Here is a 23,688-nt window from a genome sequence, read left to right on the forward strand (position 1 = left end):
GAGCCCACTAACTGCTATACCATCACTAATAAATCAGCAGTACTCCACATCATTAGAACCTGAGTAGTCTCTTAGTTCCATCTATTAAATGCTTCCATCCAAAATAGGTGACCCAAAACTGTTATCCCACCCAAAAATGAATGTCCTAGTTCTGGGTGAAAGCTGGCAAATAAATCTATTTGACTTTCCCCATCAGAATGGAGAACTCATAACTACCAAGAAGGAGACCAGCAGTTGCAGCCCCCCATATTGTTCTGATTATGGGTTTTCTTTCATACAAAACAAAATATTATGGATTTAGTAAGACGAGAAGAGCCAGGGTCCCTATGGAGAAACTGTAATGGACCCCCTTCTACAGAATGCGAATGACATGTTTGAGAATTTAGACTCTGTAATTCAGCTTATTCAGACAGCTTTATTATGTGACATCCATTTGTTTTTTATGAGATACATTGAAACACATTGGAAAAGGCAGATTACTTACTCCAGTTGTGTCTTACTGAAATTCTACAGATGCTCTATGGGGTTTAAAAGTCAGCGCTGTGACCAGAAAGTGAACCCTTGTGATTACTACTGTCAGAATGAGGGAATTTGCACTTTTACAGCATTTAATGAACCCAAATGCAAGTAGGTTAACCTTCCACTTAACACTGTTCGTTATTTGACGCCATCTACCGCTCATCCTTCGGCACTTTGTTTTCAGACATCGCTGACCTGGCATCTCTCACCTATATTTCATAGCGACATGTGAACGTAATGTACTTTCTTTTAAAGCAGACCTGTCATACTAAAAAAAAACCACATTTATCACAGCTACTATAATCAAAACTGAATTGCAGAATAATATTTACTCTTACAATCTCTTTTATAAGAAAATTCATCTAAAAAATGTTATTTCTCCTTATAAAAGAGAGCTAAACATGATTGAATGGGCAAAACCTGTTGCTCTAAACTACATGTGACCATTGCTAGCCAATCAGCACCAGGAGGTACGTGCTGAGAAACTTTTAAACTGTTAAGGAGATTCAAGGAAGAAATGGCATGCTCTGTGGCATCCTAAAGACATTTTGTTCTGCCCAGATAAAGTCAACATCATGGGAACATGTCAAAATGCCGAGAAGCCAAGCCGCAATACATCATAACAGGTTTATGTAATGAAACAACCTGCAATAATTCTGTGTTTTTTTATTTTTTATTTTATTATTCATAGAAGACGGATCATGATTGCCAAAACTTTCACACATATGAAATTGCTCCTTGCATTGATTTATTAAATAAACTTTACACATGTTTTGCTTGCACCCTATGTTAATATATAGGATTAGCAAGAGGGTGACAGGTCTGCTTTAAATAATAATTTGGCATTTCAACATGCTACATTCATCATTTGTGATGTTTCTGCATATGTTGTGTCACTTCATTTGCAAACTGAGCTTTCCAGAAAAGAAAACAAATACATTTTAATAGCAGTGGCAAGGTTTACTTTACCGATCTGTGACAAAATAAAAAATCTATTTGAGGAACCTCAGATGCAAACTGAAATTCCCAGACACTAAAGTCACCTCCTGGTTCCAGGGCAGCAGCTTAGGCCACATATTACTAGTACTCTCAACAAGTACCATAGGGTTTTCTTTTTCATTTTTTTTGTGATCCCTTAAATCAAGCCATGGGGTAGTAAGCTAGGTGTGACCAGGTTCAGGACCCACTAATATTGGTCATCACCCTTTAACTTATTGTGAGTGAATATTTATTCTGTGAACTGAAGTAAACCAAATACAATCGACCAACCTAACTTAGCAAATACAAATATACATCAACAGTCGTTGTAATTTACAGATTTCCATATTTTCTTACAAACTAAGTGTAGTGTATATTTCATTATATTGAATATAATGCCTATGCTCGGTAATTTGGCTGTGATGGATCTATGTTTCCACTGGGATCCTCTGCATCTGCTGTAGTGAGGGATCCTGGGTCTCACTGTTGGTGTTTTTGGAATTCAAAGGATATTTGTGTTATTTTTATATTTCTAAGGGTCTCCTGATGAAGCAGGCTATCGATTTCCCGTGAAAGGTTTAGAGTCGTGCTCGCCAGTGAACCGCCAGCATCTATTAAAGTTACACTAAACTCAGGAGATAAAATCTTAAAAATGCGTTCAAATACCTTAACTATTAACAAAAATGTATCTTATTTGTGTCACTCGGCTGTAGATCCTCAAATGAACTCTGAATTGGTGCTGACACTGTCCTTCCTTCTGGAGGGGGGTTACTTTTGTTCCCCATGGTCACTGTGTGTGTTGTAAAGTAGCCCTCACTCCAAGCTCACTCCCGTGATGGACTACAATCTCAGGTTTAGTTCACTAATTGGTATTGAAGTTATTGAAGTCTATAACAGGAGTGAGCTTGGAGCAGTGACTACTTTATAACACACACAGGGACCATGGGGAACAAAAGTAACCCCCCTCCAGAAGGAAGGACAGTGTCAGCACCAATTCAGAGATTTGAGGATCTACAGCCGAGTGATACGCAAATAAGATACATTTTTGCTAATAGTTAAGGTACTCGAATGTGTTTTTTTGGTTTAATTCCTGAGTTTATTGTCGCTTTAAGTCATTTATATTTTTCCCTTTAAACATTTTTGGAGATACTGTATTTGTATATGACTTGGAAAAATATGAGAGATCTATGTATAGCTGGTCAGTGGTAGATCACGGCAAAGCCCTCAGAGGCTCTTCTAAGATATATTGTTTAATATCAAGCACCAAAATGGGGCCCGCACATGAGAGGTGATCAGATACCTGCTCTCAGCTTCACCCCAAAGCTGAACTCCTGGAAAACAATCAAAACTACCCTTGGAGCAGGGCAACTCCTGCACTGCAAGGGTTAAAGCAGAACTGATGTCAAAACTTTTTTTAGTTTTGGATAGAGTGGAGAAGCTTTAGAACCCTAGTTCATGTTCAAGGGTATATCTCTCTATGGACAGGAAGTTAGGTTAAATCTCTCTATGGACAGTCCCGGATAGCAGTAAAACGGGACATTAACCTTTCCCCGACCTCACCCAACAAAAAAAAGTTTTGATTGGACATACAGTTTAATGGGTAAGCCCACAATTGGAAACACACTGGGAGGTAGGGGGAAGAGTGCCACTATAAGTGTGCTTATCCAAGTTGAAGCATATTTCAAACAAATGTCAGTTTCCACTTCTACTTACTCAACAAGAATTTAAAAAGAGCAAACAATTTCTGCAGTCTTTGCCTTCTCTATTACCACCGTTATATCGCTTCACATGTGAATGATTGGCTTTTGAATTAGGGAATAGTCTTGAACATAGCTGCCCTAGTTGCACACATTTTCTCCCCTATGACTAATACGGTCACACACGCAGAGCATTGTAAGCATTTTACAAGCTACTGTTTTAAGTGTCGTTTCCTGCAATGTAAAAAACCGCTGACAAAAGAAGCGTTCCAGGCACGCTGTGATAGAGTTTCAGGTGCTTTAATTTGAACATAGATGAGCAACGACAGGATTATTCAGAGCCATACAGCCGCTGTTAGGCTGACCCCCCCTATCATTCAGCTGTCATTCTATCTTGGATGACAGCAAGGCTGGGAGCCACAGCGAATATTTTGTTAGCAGCATACTCTATTTTATTTAATAACATGTTCAATTTTCTCAATGTTCAGATAATTGAAACTTGGAGTGTAGAGAAATCTAGCAGAGTCCCTGCTGTGAAATCTTAAAGGAGCAGTAGGGCAAGCATACAGATTATGTATAAAAGATCTAATAATACTTACAAATATTTTTTTTTAATTAATCCTTTTTATTGACAATTTTCATTTCTTGACAAAACATTACATTAAAAATCATTCGTATATATACTTACAAATATTTAATTTAAAATTTCTGTGCTACAGATATAGAGATAGCCAACATATTTATTGTTAGTGTTCACTTGACAGTTCTGTGTTTTAATCAAATTATGGCTTAAACCGTAACTGTCACATGTGCATGAAAAGAGGATTAAGTCCATAGCTGCATAGGTACCATAATACATCCTTATACCCTGCCTGGCCAAAACAAAAGTCACACACTCTAATATTTTGTTGGACCGCCTTTAACTTTGATTAGTGCATTTGCCCTGGCATCATTTCAATAAGCTTATGCAATGTCACAACATTTATTTCCATCCAGAGTTGCATTTTTTTTTCACCAAGATCTTGTAGTGATGATGAGAGAGTTGGACCGCGGCGTAAAGTCTTCTCCAGCACATCCCAAAGATTCTCAATGGGGTTAAGGTCTAGACTCTGTGGTGACCCTGGACCATTCCCTGAACCACTCTTTCAAAATTTGAGCCCGATGAATCCTGGCATTGTCACCTTGGAATATGCCCATGCCAGCAGGGAAGAAGAAATCAATTGATGGAAAAACCTGGTCATTTGGTGTTTTAGGGCAGGCAGCTGACCTCATTTTTTGGAGACATAACATTGCTGAACCTATCCCTGAACCTACTGAAGCAACCTTTTACCTATTTGCTTAGCTAAATCCAGGTGGTGACTTGTTTTTTGGCTAGGCAGTATAATTCTTCCACAATCTGCTGTTTTACCCTTTTTAGGTATATGGTCTTCGAGGGATGGGGTATATCTGCCGCACCCCCACCTCCACCAAACAGTAATTGGTACCTGAGTGATCTATCGTTAGGCTGAAACACTTAGGGGGGAGGTGTCTAACTGTATTCAAAAACTATCATTCAGAAGGTCTCTATAGCAAAGGGTCTGAATCTCCAGGTAGGCTGGAGTGGTGGAATGGGAGATATGGCGCAGGAAGACTAACAGGGTTATTCACTAGAGGGTGAAGAGTTTGCAGAAGGCAGGAGAAGGGAACAATCTAGGACAATATCGCTGAACCAGAAAGTGAGATGAATTGATGAATTTTTCCAAATCAGCTATTTTGGCCTAGATTGTTCACGGCTCCTGCCTTCTCCAAACTCTTCACCCTTTTGTGAATAACCCTGCAAGTATTTATATTTATACTTATACGCAAGGTAATTAATGTTTTTGGCATGTTAACACTCTCTGAGTTGAACACACCCATGTATTTTTAGTGAGCCCTTAATGTGTGTACTTGGGCCAAAAAATATACACTTGCTTTATTTTTTTGTAGCACATGGTATGGCAGCAGATGACATCTCCTGTACCATTTCATCCTTACTTTTGGCCTTTTTACAATAATGTTAATCTTGCCATGGAGTGACCAAGGTAGTTGCGCTAGGATATATGAAAAAATCAGAAACCAAAATACAGAAATCTTGCCATGGACTTTGCTTCAGGGGAGGCATTGCTTGCATTTGCGCTTCCAGTGCTCTCCAGTTAGAGCTTGATCACAACATGTCAGTTCTTTTTGGTGTATTTAACATGTATACTGTACATGTTGCATTAAGGCAGCCCATTTATTTGAAAGGGCTGCCAACACACACAATGGACTGAAATTCAGACCTGCAGCATTTTTGGTATTGCACCACCATGCAACACATGCCAGTGCTTTACCATGCATTACAGGGTGCTGGTGCATTGGGGTGTCATTCAAAATTAATGGCACCACAGTGTACCAACACATGAATGGTTCATTAACACGTGTTGCGGTAATGATCATGGTTTACCACGGGTTGCCACAACACGCTGGTGTGAATGAGCCCTGAGTGTGCATTCTACAGTGTGAAGAGTTCAGTGGAGAATCATGACATTATCTTTTTGCTTTGTATTAGTCACAGCAGGGGGAAGAAGTTGGAGATTGTAGATATCTCACCATTGGAATCCCCAAGACATCAGAAGATAGCTTGCTAATGAACATGTCAGCAACCACACATCAGTTCTAGGCAGAGTTGATTATTTGTGAAAGACTTGTAGCATGAAGCTCTCATTGATGTGGCACTGCTCATTCTTCAACAATTTAGATGGAACACGTCTGTGTTCAACAAAAGATGGGCAGAAAAATGCATAACCTAGACACAGAGAAATCTAATACTACATTTTTACATTTAGTATAATACATAAATATGAATGTCATGTACAGGAATCTGGTTGGCTGTTATGGCCAACTCACTTTCTTTCCTTGAGCTATATAATAATTTACAATAACCACACTATTTATGTCCCAGCTCTAAGTTTTCTTTAAAGAGACCTTGTATTAGAGGTGCCTGCACATACCATCAAGCACCTTTCATTTCCTTTTCTTTGCTAAATGTTGGGTCATCCAGAACAGGCAACACTCCATTACTTCCCAGTAAGGTTGGAACGTACACACACATTCCTACTGTCCTATCACTATAATGCATGCAAGAGGAAGAAGGAGGCAGGCAAGCTCTGTTGCTTCCAAGTGGTGCCCCAACTTTACTTATTGAGAATGGTCTAGCAGTTGGCAGTAGCAGAAGGCAATGGCAACTGCTGCCAGGGTGGACATTTGTGCAGACTGTGTAGCTGGTAAAGGGCCCTCTGGGAATTAGGGGCCAACATATACTAGATTGAGGTCAGATGAGCACTTGAACTACTATATAGCTATCAGTTGATACACAGTAAATAAATGTTATTACTGGAAGAATAGTTTCACGGGGACCCAAAAACTGGTCTTGTGCAAGAGTTTTTTGGAGACCTTCTCTGCCACTGGTTGCTGCAGTGGTATGCAGGCACCTCTAAGTTAGAGACTCACTTTAATTTAAGAAGCCTTGTGCCAGCCATCCTATTGAAATGCATCCATCATCTGTATTAGCAACCCCAGCATTAATGTGCACTGGAACCTGAGATCAGCGTTTGTCTGTCTGCCTTGGGAAACAATACAAATGAACAGGACTGCAGAATCAATGGAGCTAGAAGCTGCACTGTGCATCTCTTTTTAATGAAGAGCAATGTTAACATTTTGCTGAGTGCTTATGTATAATGAACCATTTGGCTTAACGTACCCTTGAAGACACAGGCATCAGGGAGCACTTGACAAACTTTATGAAAACCTGCGATCATGTGACCTAATTGGTGCATGTGTGTACACGACTTAATGCATATGTCAGCTCCAACCCTTCCTTAGAGAAACACTGTGATGGGAATTTATCAACACTGGAGCAGACAAAATCTGGATCAGCTGTCCGTGGCAACCAATCGGCTTCTCTCTTTCATTTTCAAATCTTAACGAAGCAAAATGAAGATAGAAGCTGTTTGGTTGTCATGGGCAACTGCTCCAGTTTCTGTCTGCTCCAGTTTTGTTAAATTCCCCCAAGTCTATTTCCCCAACCAGGGCAGAGTGAAAGAGTCTGCACATAGCCCACCCCTCCAAGCATGCACACTTATCCAGCCATGCTTCCTTACATCCTCCCAGCTACAGCACCCACAACTGTCTAAGCTCAGGTGTTGACTAGCATCAATGACAGGCATTTAGAATCTTACTGCATTTCTAGCAGGTGAAAAGGCATGTTTTGTACATGCAGCTTTTTTAAAGAGACAAAGCATGAGGACATGGATAGATGTACTGAATTTTTTTTAATTCTATTTTATTGCCCTAACATACTTAAAGAGACCCTGTCACCAGATCATTCATTTCAACAACAACATTAATACAGTGAAATAAAATTAATGTAAAACTATGCCCCAAATGTTTAAAGTCCCCCATCCCTGCAAACGCGCACATACTAATGCAAGCACACATCGAGTGCACCTACATATGAAAATATCTACAATAAACAGATATTCCATTGAACACCAGACTGGAATCTCATTGTAGTATGTAGAAGGGTGTTAGAATATCGTACGGTTGGCGACACACAAATTCAAACATAGAAAATATACACATTGCATCACAAGTATGAGCAACGTTTCGGAAACCTACCAAGGTCCCTTTATCAGGCAGCATAACATACAGGGTTTTTCACAAAAGGGTGAAGAGTCTGGAGAAGGCAGGAGAAGTGAACAATCTAGGACAACATAGCTGATTTAGAAAACATTCTACAATTCGGCTCACTTTCCAGTTCAGCTATGTTGTCCAAGGTTGTTCTCTTCTCCTCCCTTCTCCAAACTCTTCACCCTTCTGTGAATAACCTTGATAGTGATAACCATGTGTATCTGCCATCGATAAAAGGACATATTGATGCATTGGACATTGGTGTGCGGCTGACTATCTTTTCTACATACAAAAAAACCACTTGAGCCACACATGTTAGGTATCGCTGCGTGCGCCAGAGTGAGATCAATAACTTTAGGGCCAATATTCATTAACGCTAAACTGATGACTTGTGCAGGCTTTTTAAATGGTGCCTATGGACAATTTGGGGTAGCGTATTTTGTTGCTCTTTCACAGGCGCATGCAATTTTTAAGCTTGGCATATTGGGTATCTATTTACTCAGCACAATCTCATCTTTTATATTTTATAAAAAATCTGGGTTTTATATTGTGCTTTGGTGCACTTAAATTAAGTGTATTTTTTACTGAAATCTTGGGTTTGGTAGAGAGTTGCATTAATATAATGCGACATAAAAATTTGCAACTGCCACCATTTTATTTTGAAGGGTTTTTGCTTTTAGGAAATATAGAATTATGGGGGGGGGTTAAGTAATTTTCAGGACCAAAATGTGGAATATAACATATGTGCAAAAAGAAAAAAATGGCCCAGGCAGCAAAAGGGTTAAATTGATTTTTAAAACACATAATGTGCATATGCCCTAAGTCATAACTATTTTTACTTCCAATAGTTGTTTTTTTTAACAGTAAAAGATTTCCCACTTCCCACTACAGATTATCTTCCTCCTGCAGCAGATTAGTCCTTTGATAACTTGTATAGATTTATCTATTATTCCACACTATGCCGCCACATTCTGACATCCTCACACAGAGGCACTGAATTTCATTATCTTGTATTTATAAACCAGCAGATCTATTCAATAGTACTTCACTAATGGGAATGTTCAAGATCCTTGTACATTCATACAGACATGGCATGAATGGCTTTTAGAAAGAAGATCATGGTTATATCTTAAACAAAGCATTAAGTAAGTCATGGAGGTGAAGGTCATATGTAGATTTCCAGCACGACAGCCATAGTCGCCAGGCTTTATAAAATGTAAGTACAAAACACAGAAACCCTAACAGTTAAGGTTTATGTTTTAATGATGTAATCCAATCAAAGTAAAGTAATCAGTATCTAGTAAAAATAAATGATGCATACAGGGAGCACAGACAACATGCTAACTAGTTCCATTCTTTTTAGACATGTGCGATTCGTTTTGGAAAAATTAGTTTTTCAGACAAATTTTTGTTGTTCGGAGATTCGGATGTATTTTTGCACATGTCTAATTCTTTTTATCCCAATATTGTTTTATTGCACCAGAACACACCACTCCCTATTACCAGTAATCTGATCATCCTGGAACACACCTGCTGGTGATGCTGAAATACACCTGTTCATAACCCTGGAACACACCTGCTGGTGATGGTGGAACAAAAGGTCTATTCACAAAAGGGTGAAGAGTTTGGAGAAGGCAGGAAAAGTGAATAATCTAGGCCAAAATAGCTGATTTGGAAAAATTCTCCAATTCAGCTCACTTTCCAGTTCAGCTATATTGTCTTAGATTGTATACTTCTCCCGCTTTCTCCAAACTCTTCACCCTTTTGTGAATAACCCTGTTAATGAGTTTTCTTGCAACAAATAGGTTGTATCTATAAAATACAGGACCCAACTAATGTAGAAATAGCAAACTAAACTATCCAAACATGTCCTTGGTATTACACAATATACTGTAACATATCTCATACAAATTAAATTGCATAAGCAGTACATAGAAGATATTACCTGACAGTTAATGGTGAGGTAGGCCATAGAGAACCCTCCACTGAACCAGTGCAAACCACAAAAGAGCCTTCTTAAACAAAGAAGGTACCCTCATCTCTCATCCCACCGCATATCCAAAAATCCAGTGCTTTATTCATCATTTTAGGATAGGTTTTGTGGTTACTTTTTGCCCACCCACTATAATGCATCATGTTATACTAACTCAGTGCCACTCAAGCCCTACTCCATAGAAGTCAATGTTTCCTTCCACTGCACTGTTGGTGGTCAAAAGCCTGAAACTACATTTTGCAATCATTGGCTCTGCAATGATAGTTTGTATCTATGCTGTTTTGGATGTACAGATGGCCAAGGGGCAGCAAGGAATGATTTGCATTGCTCCCCTTACCATTCTAAAATAATGATGATGCTACAGGATGTTTTGATGGTCAGGTTACAGAGGGTGACCATAGACTTAAAAGAGAACTATGTGGTAAGTGTTTTCCCCGTAGTTCTCTTTAAGGTCACGGGAGGACATATACTAACCTCCTCCCGTGACCCAAAGCTAAGTATATCACGGGCTATTGCCAGCGATATACTGAGAGTGCCGCACCCGGGATGGATCCCGACAATACTATCTGGATCCACCCAGCTGCGTGAGTGACAGCTGGCTCTGGCTATCTAGAGGCAGAGCCAGCTGTGCCCACTCCCTCCTCCGTTCGTTCCTCCACTCAGGAGAGGGGGAGGAATCCCTGCGGGGAGCAGTGACTGGCAGTCACTGATCACTGCAGGGAGACGATCGGGAAGTGAGCGGATTGGCGGCATGTTTCTGCTCACTTCCTGATCAATAGAGGCTGACCTGTGACAGCTTCTTTGTCACAGCTCGGCTCTAACTATGAGGAAGCTCCTTTAAGACACAGATAAAATAAATATATGGTAGCTGTTTTAACTGTCAACGCATTTGTTTTTCTGACCCTCCACTTCTGAGATTTACACTGCTCTGCCACACAGCACAGCCCTGCTATTTAAAGGTCTTGTTCCTCTCCCAGCCTATGGTTGGTCAGTGAAAGGAGAAGTAGCAGATTGATATGCCCATCTCTTTGACACTCGACTTTATCCTTCTATCAGCATGAACATTGCAGCACAGTTGACTGGCTCCTTGTGCTGCTTCACTCTCACACAGTCTGAGCTCTGATGTAAAGGACTACAAAAGGCTGCTACTAATTCACATCCAGGCACTTACACTGTGTGCATTAAAAATTAATTTAATGATGTTATTATGATTAATAGCATATATTTTATCTGTCCGGAGTTCAGCGTTAAGAATGCCATTTCCTATGCCATCAGCAGACAGCCTTTGTGTCATGAACTTATTCCAGGAAACAATAGGGGTTTCCAATGTGGCTTTCTTCCCCCTAAAATGACCTACTTTGTGTTTCTCAGGCCTGAAGGCTCCTGTAGGCAGAGGTATAACTCCCAGATAGTGCCAACACTGAATGATTATTATGCAATGTGTACGGGTGCATTGACCTTCCATCATCAGTTTATGGGAGTGAAGATGACTATAGATGTAAGAGAATTGTCACCTGGTCACACTAATTGTGGCTGGATTTGGAAATTGTTTATGTCTGTAGGGCTTTTCCAATCCGCCTAGCCAAGTACACTTGGGAATAAAGCAAACAAACCCAGGATGGATTTTTTTTCAGCCAAGTGCAATTTTAACCAAACTCAACAAGCTAAGTCACCACTTAGGTGCTCCCTTCTTCCTCCTCCAATACTCAGAACATTCAAGTTCACCCAATATGAACATGTACATTTGTGTAGTGAGGGTGCCTGGATTGTACATGTGCAGCAAATAACCACCCACGGTTGCAGGATGTGTAATGCTTGAATTGAATAAATTGAATTCAAATGAATAAATTGAATTCAAATGAATAAATTGAATTCAAATGAATTCTGCATAGGCAACAGCCTATAACTCTTTTTTGCTGATATCATAGCTTGACAGATACCCAGCCTGACAGTCAAATTAGGCTGGATCATCACGGTTACATAGTTACATAGTTACATACCATAGTTACATAGTTACATACCATTTGAGGTTGAATAAAGACATTAGTCCATCAAGTCCAACCTATTAGGATCTCATTCTAGGAGTACCCATACCCCTGTATATTACGGTCCCTTAAGAAATCGTCCAAAAGTTTCTTGAACAATTCCACATTATTTATGAATAAATTGAATTCAAATGAATAAATTGAATTCAAATGAATAAATTGAATTCAAATGAATTCTGCATAGGCAACAGCCTATAACTCTTTTTTGCTGATATCATAGCTTGACAGATACCCAGCCTGACAGTCAAATTAGGCTGGATCATCACGGTTACATAGTTACATAGTTACATACCATAGTTACATAGTTACATACCATTTGAGGTTGAATAAAGACATTAGTCCATCAAGTCCAACCTATTAGGATCTCATTCTAGGAGTACCCAGTGAAAAACCCATACAACTCAGCAGATCCAACATCTGGATCGGCTGAGCTGAACGTTCAGTTCACTTGCTGACTATCACTCCTATTTTCATAGAGGCTGAACAGCAGTGAGTGAATAGCCAAATGCCACTGAAATGACATGTTAATAGTAATAATAATAAAAAAACCAGACCTTTATGCTGAGCTGTTTGGCTGCTGTATTTGCTATTGTGAAGTGAGCCAAAGTATTAGCTGAAGCAACGGCTATATCCGTCAGCTCTGTAGTGAATAACCGCTTAGGTGTACTGAAGCACAGTGGGCAGGATGACTCATTTGGCTTCTCCAACCCAACCTTGGGTAAATATAACGCCCCCCTTATGATACTGGGATGGGGAGAAGGACAAGAGTTACATAGTCCAGCAGAGGAGCTGAAAACACTAGTTGGGATTTCAGTGCAGCAGAGTCACTGTGTTGTCTGGCAGATAAAGAGATATTTTAAGGCGATATTTTATTTTAAAGGGATAAAATATGACAAAATTAGAGGTTTGAGAGATGTACTGAATATTTTAGGGTTTTTTTCCATTTTGTCTAGACATACACTTTAGAGTTAGTCTGTCCATCTCCAGACCTCATGGGCCGAATAACATTCGTTATATGTCTGCAGGCGAAGTTTAGTGAATTAAATAATTGTCTGTCAGGCAAATCCTAAAATAATCATGATGACCCTGGAGGACTGAGTTGGACAGCACAAGCTAAAAATAATCCCCTAATTCTCAATATGTATTTCCACATTTTAGAAAACTTTGAAAAAGTTTGATTTATATATGAGAAAAAAAATGGCAAGAGACAAGATCATCCTGACTTTTTTTGTTGAAATGTCCATGTTTTAAGGTTTTTACGTGTGTTTTTATGACATACTTTTTAGCAGGGTAGCTCGCTAGCAGCTGCCGTCCATTCATTTTGCTGTTTAATTGGATCTTTGTAGATGTTCAGCCAACTGGTCAGGAAAGCAGTGTGAGAGGCCGGCTCCCAAGAGCAGCAAGTCTGACAACACTGGTTCAAGTGAGTATCTCAAATTAGCATCCACAATTACTGGCAACTTATTGTAAAGCTAAAAAATAATTTGAGCAAGTTTCTGACATACCGTAGTAGTAATGATAAAAACAAGGCTATGTGTGCGGAGTGCATTTATCTGTTCTTGTACAGTTTTTGGCTTACATTACACTGCTGATGATATATTATGAGATTCCATCATGTACCATTTCCAGACAATAACAAGGTGCCAAAACTGTAATGCATAGTTAAATATATAATGCTCATATATGTTATATGGCCAAGGTTTGTGGAACCTGACCGTCAGGAGGATATAAGCTTGTTGGACAAACCATTTCAAAACCATGGACATTCATAAGGAACTTGTCCTTGCTATGCGGCTCTACCAGCCTCCACTCTTCTGGGAAGAAGTGTTTGTAGGAAAGTGTGCCCATTGAGCCATTTGTATAGTCATGGACTGATATTGTGTAAAGAAGATCTGGCTTGCAATTGACATTCTGATTCATCCCAAAAGTGTTCTGTGGGGTTGAGGTCAGAGCTCTGTGCTGGCCGCTCAAGTTCCTTCACACCAAACTCATCAGATCATGACTTTGTTTAAAGGGGCAGTCATGCTAAACCAAAAAGAACCTTCCCAAAACTGTTACCATAAGGTTGGAAGTGCACAAATGTCTATAACGTCTTTGTACCTTGTAGTATTAACAGTACCCTTCACTGGAAACACTAGAGCTTAGCATTTTGGGGGTATGTCCACATACTGTTGGCCATATAGTGTAGTTGCAATTGTTAGACAAACTTTTTTCCGTATAGTCAGAAAATGGAGCCCTAAGACAGAATAAGAAACTTAGGCAGAATTAAAAATACACCAGGAACCTATTGTATTATTGCTCTTTTGCAGGCTTATGTTCCCACCAGATCTTCCTCAGATTAGTTCCTTTCTTCCTCAGATTAGTTTCTTTCACTCCTTGCTAAATTGACTTTTAATAAAACCATTGATGTTGGTTCCTGCTAACATATTACAGGCCTGTGAGTGCTCACAGATCAATAATTGGTATGGAGATCTGTCATAAAGCAAAATACCTCTGTGATTAGGCTGTCGTGGAAGTAGCTGTTCCCCTGGCTCTAGTTTTGTGGCAGCAAAACTGAAATATTTAACGGTGTTGCTGCCTTTGAGCTAATATGCTTTATCCGTACTAGTAAAGCCTTATTTTACTTGCTTTACTACAGTCCCTGTCCACAGACACTGTAAAGCCAATTTTGGTAGATGCCAGTTATGTGAGATAAGACTGTAGCACCCACAGTAAACTACAACTCCCAAAGAACAAGCAATAGTCATGCAGAAGGGGGCTCTAATGGTAACTAAACCCAGACCACGGTACTGCATGGCATCCTTCCTTACCGCTGTGTTGCCATGTGGCAAAAATTTAATTTGTCCTTCTATAATAATCCATTTACTAATGTTAACCTTTTTCATTTTATGTGGCAGGCAGCATCGCCATAATTGTGCCGCTGGTTCTACTTGTGACCCTCATAACGACCTTGGTAATTGGTCTTCTGCTGTGCAAAAGACGGAGAAGGTAAATTGGACCTATTTCAGGTGTAATCGACATATAACTTACTCTGAAGAAGAACAATCAGCTTTCTGAGTGGCCGCTTTCTTGATACATTAACAGAAACAATGTATAACTCCAGCCAAAACGTCTTTGCTTGGGGATAGAGGGGGGGAAAGGGTTGATAAGTGTCAAAATTGCCCCTCGCTTCCTGTCCCAGTGACAAAAATCTGTGTCTTTCCCACTCCGGTAAAATTGTTACTAACGCTTGCACTGGGGCTAGCCCCGCACTGCAAGGGTTAAGTGCTCGTTTTGGCCAAGGGCCAAAAATAAAACAGTTATGCTCAACCAATCCTATGAGCTGGCTTGCTCTTAGACCAGTCCTTCCAGCCTCTCTCCCACTCTGCTGCAGCCGTCTAACGTTCCGGAGCCATCACATTTTATCACACATCATCACAGTGTATAGGATGTGAGAGCGCTGAGAGACATACCTTTGCGGCAGCAACTTATACTGCTTGTATTCAGTGTTGTGTGTTAATTAATACTGAGCTACATGACTTTGTGCCTTTTACATCTGCAAGGAGTTCAGCTTTAAGATTAGAGAACGTCTGATACATATTTTCTGAAGTCATTGTTATTACTAACCTGTGATCTTCTATGAACAGGGCAAAAACAATAAGAAGACAACCTATAATCAATGGTGGAATGAATGTAGAAATTGGAAATCCATCTTATAATATGTATGAGGTGGACCATAGTCATCACAATGATGGAACGCTATTAGACCCCAATTTCATCATAGAACTAGACAAGGTAATATAATGTCTTACACAATTTCTTGAGAGTGACCTTGATTTGCTTTACCACTGACAGTCTGTGTGTTTTCTGTTCATGGTATGTTAATCTGTGAGCTGATAGTCTTTCGGAATACTGAGGATACACCGTGTTGGGTTTCGCGAACCTATTTCTGATATTCTGTATATTAGTGAAGACCTTACAAGTCTTGTTATAGATATGTGCAAGATATACCGTATTTCCCTCAAGTTCAGCCTTTAACAAAGTGTATGTGTTCATTCAGCTGAGAGGACATCAAAATTAAAAACCATTAAAAACTTTTATCGAATGGGGGGAGCAAAAATCTGTGCTGATCCTGTAAATGATGGATTAAATTCCTGGGGCAAACTTTTCCTATTATGTCCTTTAGTACCTGTGGTTACCATAGAAAACACATTTGTTTCATTTGTACATTCCTTTATTTTGCCCTTGCTACTGCAGCACAGTGGCTCAGTAGTTTGTACTCCCTTGCAACACTGGGGTCTTTGGTGTGAATCCTGGCCCAGGCATTATCTGTGTGGAGTTTGCATGTTCTCCCTGTGCTTGTGTAGGTTTCCTCCAGGTACTCCATTTTCCTTCTGAACTCCAAAGACATGCTGGTAGGTTAATTGGTTCCCCTCAAAAATTTGCCCTGTATGTCATTCTACTGAGTGCACCCAAGATGGCTATCTAACCATCTGTCCCACATTCCAAAGACATGCTGGTAGGTTATAACTTCTTAAACTCAGTGCTCCTAATTAAATAATGTTGATTGAAAACCACATAAATAAAATTAAAATCAGAAAATTTTACTGGATGTGTAATACCAATAAAAATATTAAAAAATACAAACAGCCAAAATAGTGATATACAAATATCAGCGAGTGATTCTGTGTGCAATCTTAAAAAAAAAGAAACTAATATAATTACTTAAAATGCTAAATCAAATCTTTCAAAGTTCAGTTGGTGGCAGTTATAAATCTGTGCAACTATGCTTCTGTAAGAACCAGCAATGGCCAATAAAATTCAAACATTGTGCAAGTATATATTTGTGGTAACCCGTACAATGAACACTGTGGTGCTAATATCTGTATGTGATATTTAAATGCAGCTCATCATGTTGTGCAAATGTCCAACTGTGTTAACCAATAGCAACCAAGGATCAATGTGCAAAACTCCAGTATTTTCCCTTTTGGCCCTAGTAGGTATGTGAGACAGGGACCTTAGACTGTAACTGATGTAAATGTGCAGTATGTAAAGCGCTGTTTGAATTGGCGGTGCTATATAAATGCCTGTAATAAATAACTAAAATATTGGTAAGACATTCGAATCTTACCATAAAGAGTTCCCTCCTGCGTGGATGCAGGTACATGCTGGTGCATTTCCAGGGCTGCAATCCTTATCCTGACTCTATTACCGAGTGATCCACTGACTTGAAGCAAGCATGCAGCCAATCCAAAAAGTCTGAATGGCAATCTTTCATGCTTGTTCCAGCATACACATGGTGCTAGAGTTTTTATTTTTGTCTGTGAGGTTCTCATTTGTCCAGGTCATGGTATAGCCAGTAGTAGTTAATTACATTCTGCTCTGTAATGTTGAATAGGTTTCATAGCTTCTCCAAGCCCCTTCATTAGTTCCAGTGAGTGTCAGGAACACAGCCCAGCATTTCACCACTAGAATCACCAATCACTATAGAAAGGCAGATGTTGATTGTCCAAGAACAGGATGGGAGGTATGAAAGGTGTGGAACCATGCTTTTCTAATTACATAATCCTATCCTTGGTGGGTGGATGTATGTATGGGTGTTAATTATTCAAGGTTACACAGCTATGGGTGTAAATTGCTGCCAAAACACTGGGGTAGAGATGTTAAAATGGCATTATATGGTGTTGAAGGCTCCCACCCTTTTTCAAAGATGGAACAACCAGCTTTAAAAAGGGTTGGGGACCCTCAACACCATTTTTCTCCCATATACGATGCAGTTTTACCAGCAGGTAAATGCAGGCTGCCTAGGAACACCCACTCCTCCAGACTGACATCCACCTATAAAGACATGTTGATATTTGCATATCTCCTCCCAAGAGGCAACCCACTGCTTGCATTAGGGCGGAGGGCTCTTGTGAGAAGTATGAAGGCAGGGGGAAGTGATGTTTTCAGGAAGCTATGTACCCCGCCAGCCCCTCCTACCAATCATGATCTATCTGCATTGCATACAAGAGCACAGAGTCCCGGTGATGATATCACTGGGCCTAAAATAAGGTATGTAATGTAAATGGAAAGGTTTTATGTAAACTTTTCATTAGCATGTTGATGAGGGGGCGGGAGGAACCAGACAGGGCAAAGTATAAGCAGATTAAACTTCAGCTTAGTTTTATCAGGAAGCAAACATGTGTAGCATTTGGCAAACTTTTTTTTTCTTCATAAATGCAAAATAAAAATTTTCTGCAGAGTGGAAAACCTTTATTTCTCATCTGCTTCATTTTTAAACAGATGCTACTGAAATAGAGTTCTCATTATGTTCAGGTATTTTTTGTTTTGCCTTAGGAAGGTTAAGCAAGTGAAATAAATTGTAGATTTGGACTAAGAGCAATGGAAATAACAACATTTTGTACTTCACAGCCATTTAACAATTTTACATTGGGTCTCAAAACATAAAAGCATTTGCCATCACCATAGTTTGCCGTTTCTGATAAATTCAGAATAAATCATGTAAGCTTAAAAAAGGAATAAATACCTTGTCCAAAGTTTAAATATGCATTGAATTAGTAAATAAACTTGTATTCTGTAAAACTCCAGCTGTTTTCTAACTTTGGAAATGTCAAATGGACGTTCTAAATTTTTTAAGCGGCTAGATTTTTATTATATGTTTTTTGTTGCTTTGAGAAGTTTAAAGTAGAATGATGGTGAAAAGAAACAATGACATATATGATGCAGTCTGACATTAGAATTAAAACAGCAGTTTGTGTTTTTTCTAAGTATCCTCTTTAACATAGTTTAATTTCCTGTTGATCCTGCTAGTGGTTCCATTATTTCTCCTCCTCTTGTAACAGGGTGGCAACGCTGTTCATTCTGCATTGAAATCACACAGCAGCATTGTCACTCTGTGGACAGAGTAGTATTAGCTGCATATGTAGTTGGTCTGCAATATTATTTGCTTTAGCAGGTGCAGGCTTTGAGGTTGATTTACTGAAGGCAAATAGATTGTTCACTTTGCAAGGGACTTTGCCCTTTGCAGGTGAAGTTTCCCCCTAGCTTAGTGAATGCAGTGAGACTTTACTTTGTAAAGAATGTCCAATCATGTGCAAGGAAAATAAACTAAAATAAACTAAAAAAAACATTTTTTTTCTTGAACATGATTGAGTGAGGGAAGTCAGCAGTGCTTCCCCTCATTCTCTAAACTAGGTGGAAATGTACCCTGCTAAGTGCAGATACCCTTGCAAAGTGAACAGCCTATTTGCCATTAGTAAATTGTCTTTGTCTCAGGGTTAGGTGTTCAGGGGGCAGTTCAGGCCTTGCATCAGAAAGAACAGACAATACCTCTTTTAGCAGAGGGGGTACAGTAACAGTCTCACTGTCAGGAACTTTGCTCTGAAATATAGCTGCAGCCTTATTTTGCTTATCTTGCTCATTAGTATTGTCTCTGGTTTACCAATGCCCTTCTTTTCTCAGTTTCTGTGTTTGCCCAGCCAAAGTTCTATGAGGTGTGGCAAAATGTTTTACTTGCCTTGTAGGTGCTTTGGAAGTAGCTCTAGTAGTAAAGTATGCATTTTTATGCACCAGAATCAGCATTCAGCTATGGTTATATCAGTTATGGTAAATCCCACCAATGCCACCATATGTGACAACTCCGGAGTTAAATCTTAAAAATACCTTCAAGTATCTTAACTATTATTCGGCTGTAGATACTCTTATAATCTCTGAATTAGTGCTGACACTGTCCTTCCTTCTGGAGGGTGATTACTTTTGTTCCCCATGGTCCCAGTGTGTGTTGTAAAGTAGCCACCGCTCCAAGCTCACTCTCGTGATAGACTACAATCTCAATACAAATTACTAAACTAAACTCAACGTGAGCTTGTAGTCCATCACAGAGCAAGCTTGGAGTGGTGGCTACTTTACAACACACAGGGACCATGGGGAACATTATTTGAGCATCACTCAGTTGTAGATCCTCAAATCATGCCTGAATTGGTGCTGACACTGTCCTTCCTTTTGGAGGGTGGCTGTTTTTGTTCCCCATGGCTCCTGTGTGTGTTGTAAAGTAGCCACTGCTCCAAGCTCACTCTCATGATGGACTACAATTTCACATTTAGTTTACTAGTTTGTATTGACATTGTAGTCCATGTAGAAAAGTAGCCACCCTCCAGAGGGAAGGACAGTGTCACCAACAATTCAGAGATGATTTGAGGATCTACAGCCGAGTGATACACAAATAAGATACATTTTTGTTAATAGTTCAGGTACTTGAATGCATTTTTAAGATTTAACTCCTGAGTTTAGTGTCACTTTAAATGGATATAAGCTAAAGCAGTAACAACCATCAAATATTTTTATTTTGCAAAGGAACCAAGGAAACCACCATGAGTCATGCCATAGGCTGCAATCCTGGTTCAGGGTAGTTTTGTCTGTTGCTTTGTTATATCAAAATATGTTATAGAAGTTACTGCTTCAGCTTACATTCATTTGCCAGATCCTACTGTTTTCATTTTGTGCATAGAAAAATTAAAATCATAATATATTTTCTGAAAGCAGAGACCATGGAAAATAAAATAGTAGCAGTTGAAATGTGTTAGTTTTTTTGTGCTGCTGTTTATCAATCTATATTTAGATGAAAATAAACTCCAATTTATTTTAGAGCACAGAAACACAATATAATCTCCAATTGTTTTGTTAATTTTAAAATATGGGTAAATAGATACCATATATGTCAACCCTCAAAATAGTTTGGGCCTGCAAAATGGTTAGAACTTTTCTAAATTGTCAATAGGCATCTTTTCAAAAACATTTACAGCATATCAGTTTAGAGTTAACTGTGAATAAGAATACTAAAAGTATTGCTCTTATGCCGGTTTGCATTGCAATACCTAATATATGTAGTGTAACTATAGTTTTTAAGTTATTTTGTTAACTTTTTTACCATAGTTTTATTGCTATCACAAAGGGGATGACAAGACCTCTTTGTGATAGAAAAGTGCATGTGACAGATTATTTTCTAGTGATAATCAGGATTCTGCACACCTCTGCACTCTTCTGAAGCTCAGAATAATGTGCTTCATCAGCTTCTTCTCCAGCCAGAGAGGCCGGAGTTTGACAGCTCTGACACCTTAAAGTAGTAATACATTCTTAAACTTGTTTTCAATAATGAACTCAAATTCGACAAATATACATTGCCCATGAAATTATTTCTTTACATTTTTGCCCAAACACTTATAGTCTTCATGTTTCCAAACAGCTCGAACTCGGTCAGCTTCACTTCCCTAAACGTTCTGTCCCAGACAAGATCACAAGGGAGAGCAAAGTCTCCAGCATCTGTCTATCCAGTGGTGTAACTATAGTCATAGCAGCCCAGGTGACTGCTATAGGGCCTGAGGGTAGAAGGGGGCTCAATTAGATTGTTGGGGCAAATCAAACGTATAACATGTGACGATGATACAGTAATGTATCGTTAAGGGTTGGAGTGGTTGCAGTTGACACGTCTAATCCCCTGTAAAGTCTACAGTATAGAGACAACTTCAGATGGGCAAGAGGAGTATTTGGGACCTTGGCATCATTACTTGCAGCTCAGAGAGAGGTCATCGGAGGGCCCCTTATCTTTTTGCTATGGGGCAAATAATCTGTAGTTATGGTCCTGTGTCTATCTACTAGCTTGGAAAAAGGTAGAGGGAGGAACTGGGAGAGGGAGAAGGGAAGTCTCTTGCCATGTCCTGCTTTGTCTGTGTGTTTGTGGAGACACACACAGCTTACTAGCACACACAAGGGTGGCTCCAAAGGACCCTGCTAGGGAAAGGAGCCACCCTAAAACAGGATATGAGTGCCATTGACCAAGGGACCAGCGGGTTCTGCAGGAGAATAAAACTTTTAAGCATAAAAGAGCAGCATCCATTGTACATGATTTTATCAGCATTTAAAATAGTTCATGTTAGAGATATCACTTTATGTCCTTATATAGAAGAGGTAGATGCAAATTTAGCTTTTTTAAACAAAAGCACATACTAATAAGATTATATACATTAAAAGGATTACATTTACATTTATCCCAAATTATTATTTTTATATTAAAATGGAGAAATTCTATAGCTGATACTGTTGCTTCCTATTAAATGAATAGGGTCCCTCTGCTATGAATTGGTTGTCTACATTTCCTCTTTATGTCCCTCGGTGAGGAGGCATAGGAGCCTTTTAAGTAATCGGAAAACTGGAACTGTGTTCTTGTGTTAGAAGAGAATTCAATTTGAAAATGAGTAATTATGGAAAAAGAGACAAGTAATTAGACAGCGAAGAGGCTTGATGACCGATATAAATAGTGCAGTTGGGTAGTTTCCCTATTGAATTTTTCATTGCAGCTTTTTGTCTTGCTGCACAATTAGAGAGGAGTGTGTTAGATGGCTGCACTTATCTATTGTTATTCCACTGGTGCAGTTTGTTACGGAAGAGTCTGGAGGCCAATTAAAAATAAACAAATACAACTCTGACATTTGAAGGGCCGATTCCATCCAACAGTGATATTTTAAATTTAGGAGGCCACTTTAATCACAGGCCAGTTTCCTTATCTTTCTGAGACTCCATAGGGCAGATTTCTCCACCTTCACCCACAAAGGCCATAAAGAAAAGTTGCTGGACTTAAATTGATGCTAAACTCAGGAGTTACATCTTAAAAATACATTCTTATTTATCTTATTTGTGTATCACTCGGCTGTAGATCCTCAAATCATCTCTGAATTGGTGCTGACACTGTCCTTCCTTCTGGAGGGTGGCTGCTTTTGTTCCCCATGGTCCTCGTGTGTGTTGTAAAGTAGTCACCACTCCAAGCTCACTCCTGTGAAGGGCTACAATTTCAATACAAAGTGGTAAACTAAATGTGAGATTGTAGTCCATCACGGGACCATGGGGAACAAAAATAGCCACCCTCCAGGAAGGAGGGAAAGTGTCAGCTCCAATTCAGAGCGAAGGGACTGGTGTTAGAGCAAGAAGTGATTGAGTATAAAAAATGAGCACTTAACTCTTGCAGTGCCAGGGTAGCTCTATTGCAAGGGTTAAGAAAATGTTTACTTGGAGTTCTTCTTTAAGGGGGATTATTCCTTACCTCTTCTCCAGGTGGCCAGACAGAACAGTAAGGGAGGGGGGATCTCTTCTAACCCTTCCACACTTTATTCTAAAATGTTTTTTAAATTGAGCTTCAACAGTTATTTGTTTACACGTTATAGAGAATCTATCGATTCTGTAAACTTTGTAACATTCACATCAGTTGGGCTATACTGGAAAGTTAAGTAAGTCAGTTCTGCGATATAAGCTCAAAATTCTGCATTGCGGGAAAAAACATTAACATAATTCTGCAATAAAGTAAAGAAATGTTTAAAACGGTTTTAAATATATTCTTCAGCGAAGCCCTTCTATCAGAGACTTGTGCTCGGAAATGGTTTACCACTGTGTAGGTGTGTTCTAATTGTGTGCCATGACGCATTTATATTTATGTGTGTGTCTGTGTGGGTATGTCGGAAGCTCTGCATTCTGTATTTTATCAAAAAGGCAAGAAATGTGCAGTGTGGAAGCTAACTGCACAAGGTGATTTCATGGTTTCATCAAGCTGATGAAACACAGTCCAGAGATAAGGAATTCTCATACTTTTCTGACAGTAATTTAAAGCATGCTTGTTCTGCGTTCATGACTTAGAAATACTGAAGTCAGACACAGCCAGTCACCAGGCATTTACAGACACCCAGCACTGGCAGCCCCCATACTTATACCATGACAGAGTTACTTTAGGTTACATTGTCATTTA

General features: G+C 39.4%; 1 protein-coding gene across 1 annotated transcript in view; it reads left to right on the forward strand.

Moving 5' to 3' along the window:
• Nucleotides 1–23,688, forward strand: part of LRP1B (LDL receptor related protein 1B) — a 1,026,358-nt gene that overhangs the window by 997,067 nt on the left and 5,603 nt on the right. Inside the window, exons 88-90 of the mRNA XM_018554232.1 lie at nucleotides 13,265–13,341; nucleotides 14,816–14,906; nucleotides 15,545–15,692. Of these exons, the coding sequence (XP_018409734.1) occupies nucleotides 13,265–13,341; nucleotides 14,816–14,906; nucleotides 15,545–15,692 (316 nt within the window). The remainder of the gene's footprint in view (nucleotides 1–13,264; nucleotides 13,342–14,815; nucleotides 14,907–15,544; nucleotides 15,693–23,688) is intronic.

The sequence above is a fragment of the Nanorana parkeri genome, unplaced genomic scaffold (assembly GCF_000935625.1).
Source record: "Nanorana parkeri isolate BGI_ZX_2015 unplaced genomic scaffold, ASM93562v1 scaffold148, whole genome shotgun sequence".
Classification (NCBI taxonomy): Eukaryota; Metazoa; Chordata; class Amphibia; order Anura; family Dicroglossidae; genus Nanorana; species Nanorana parkeri.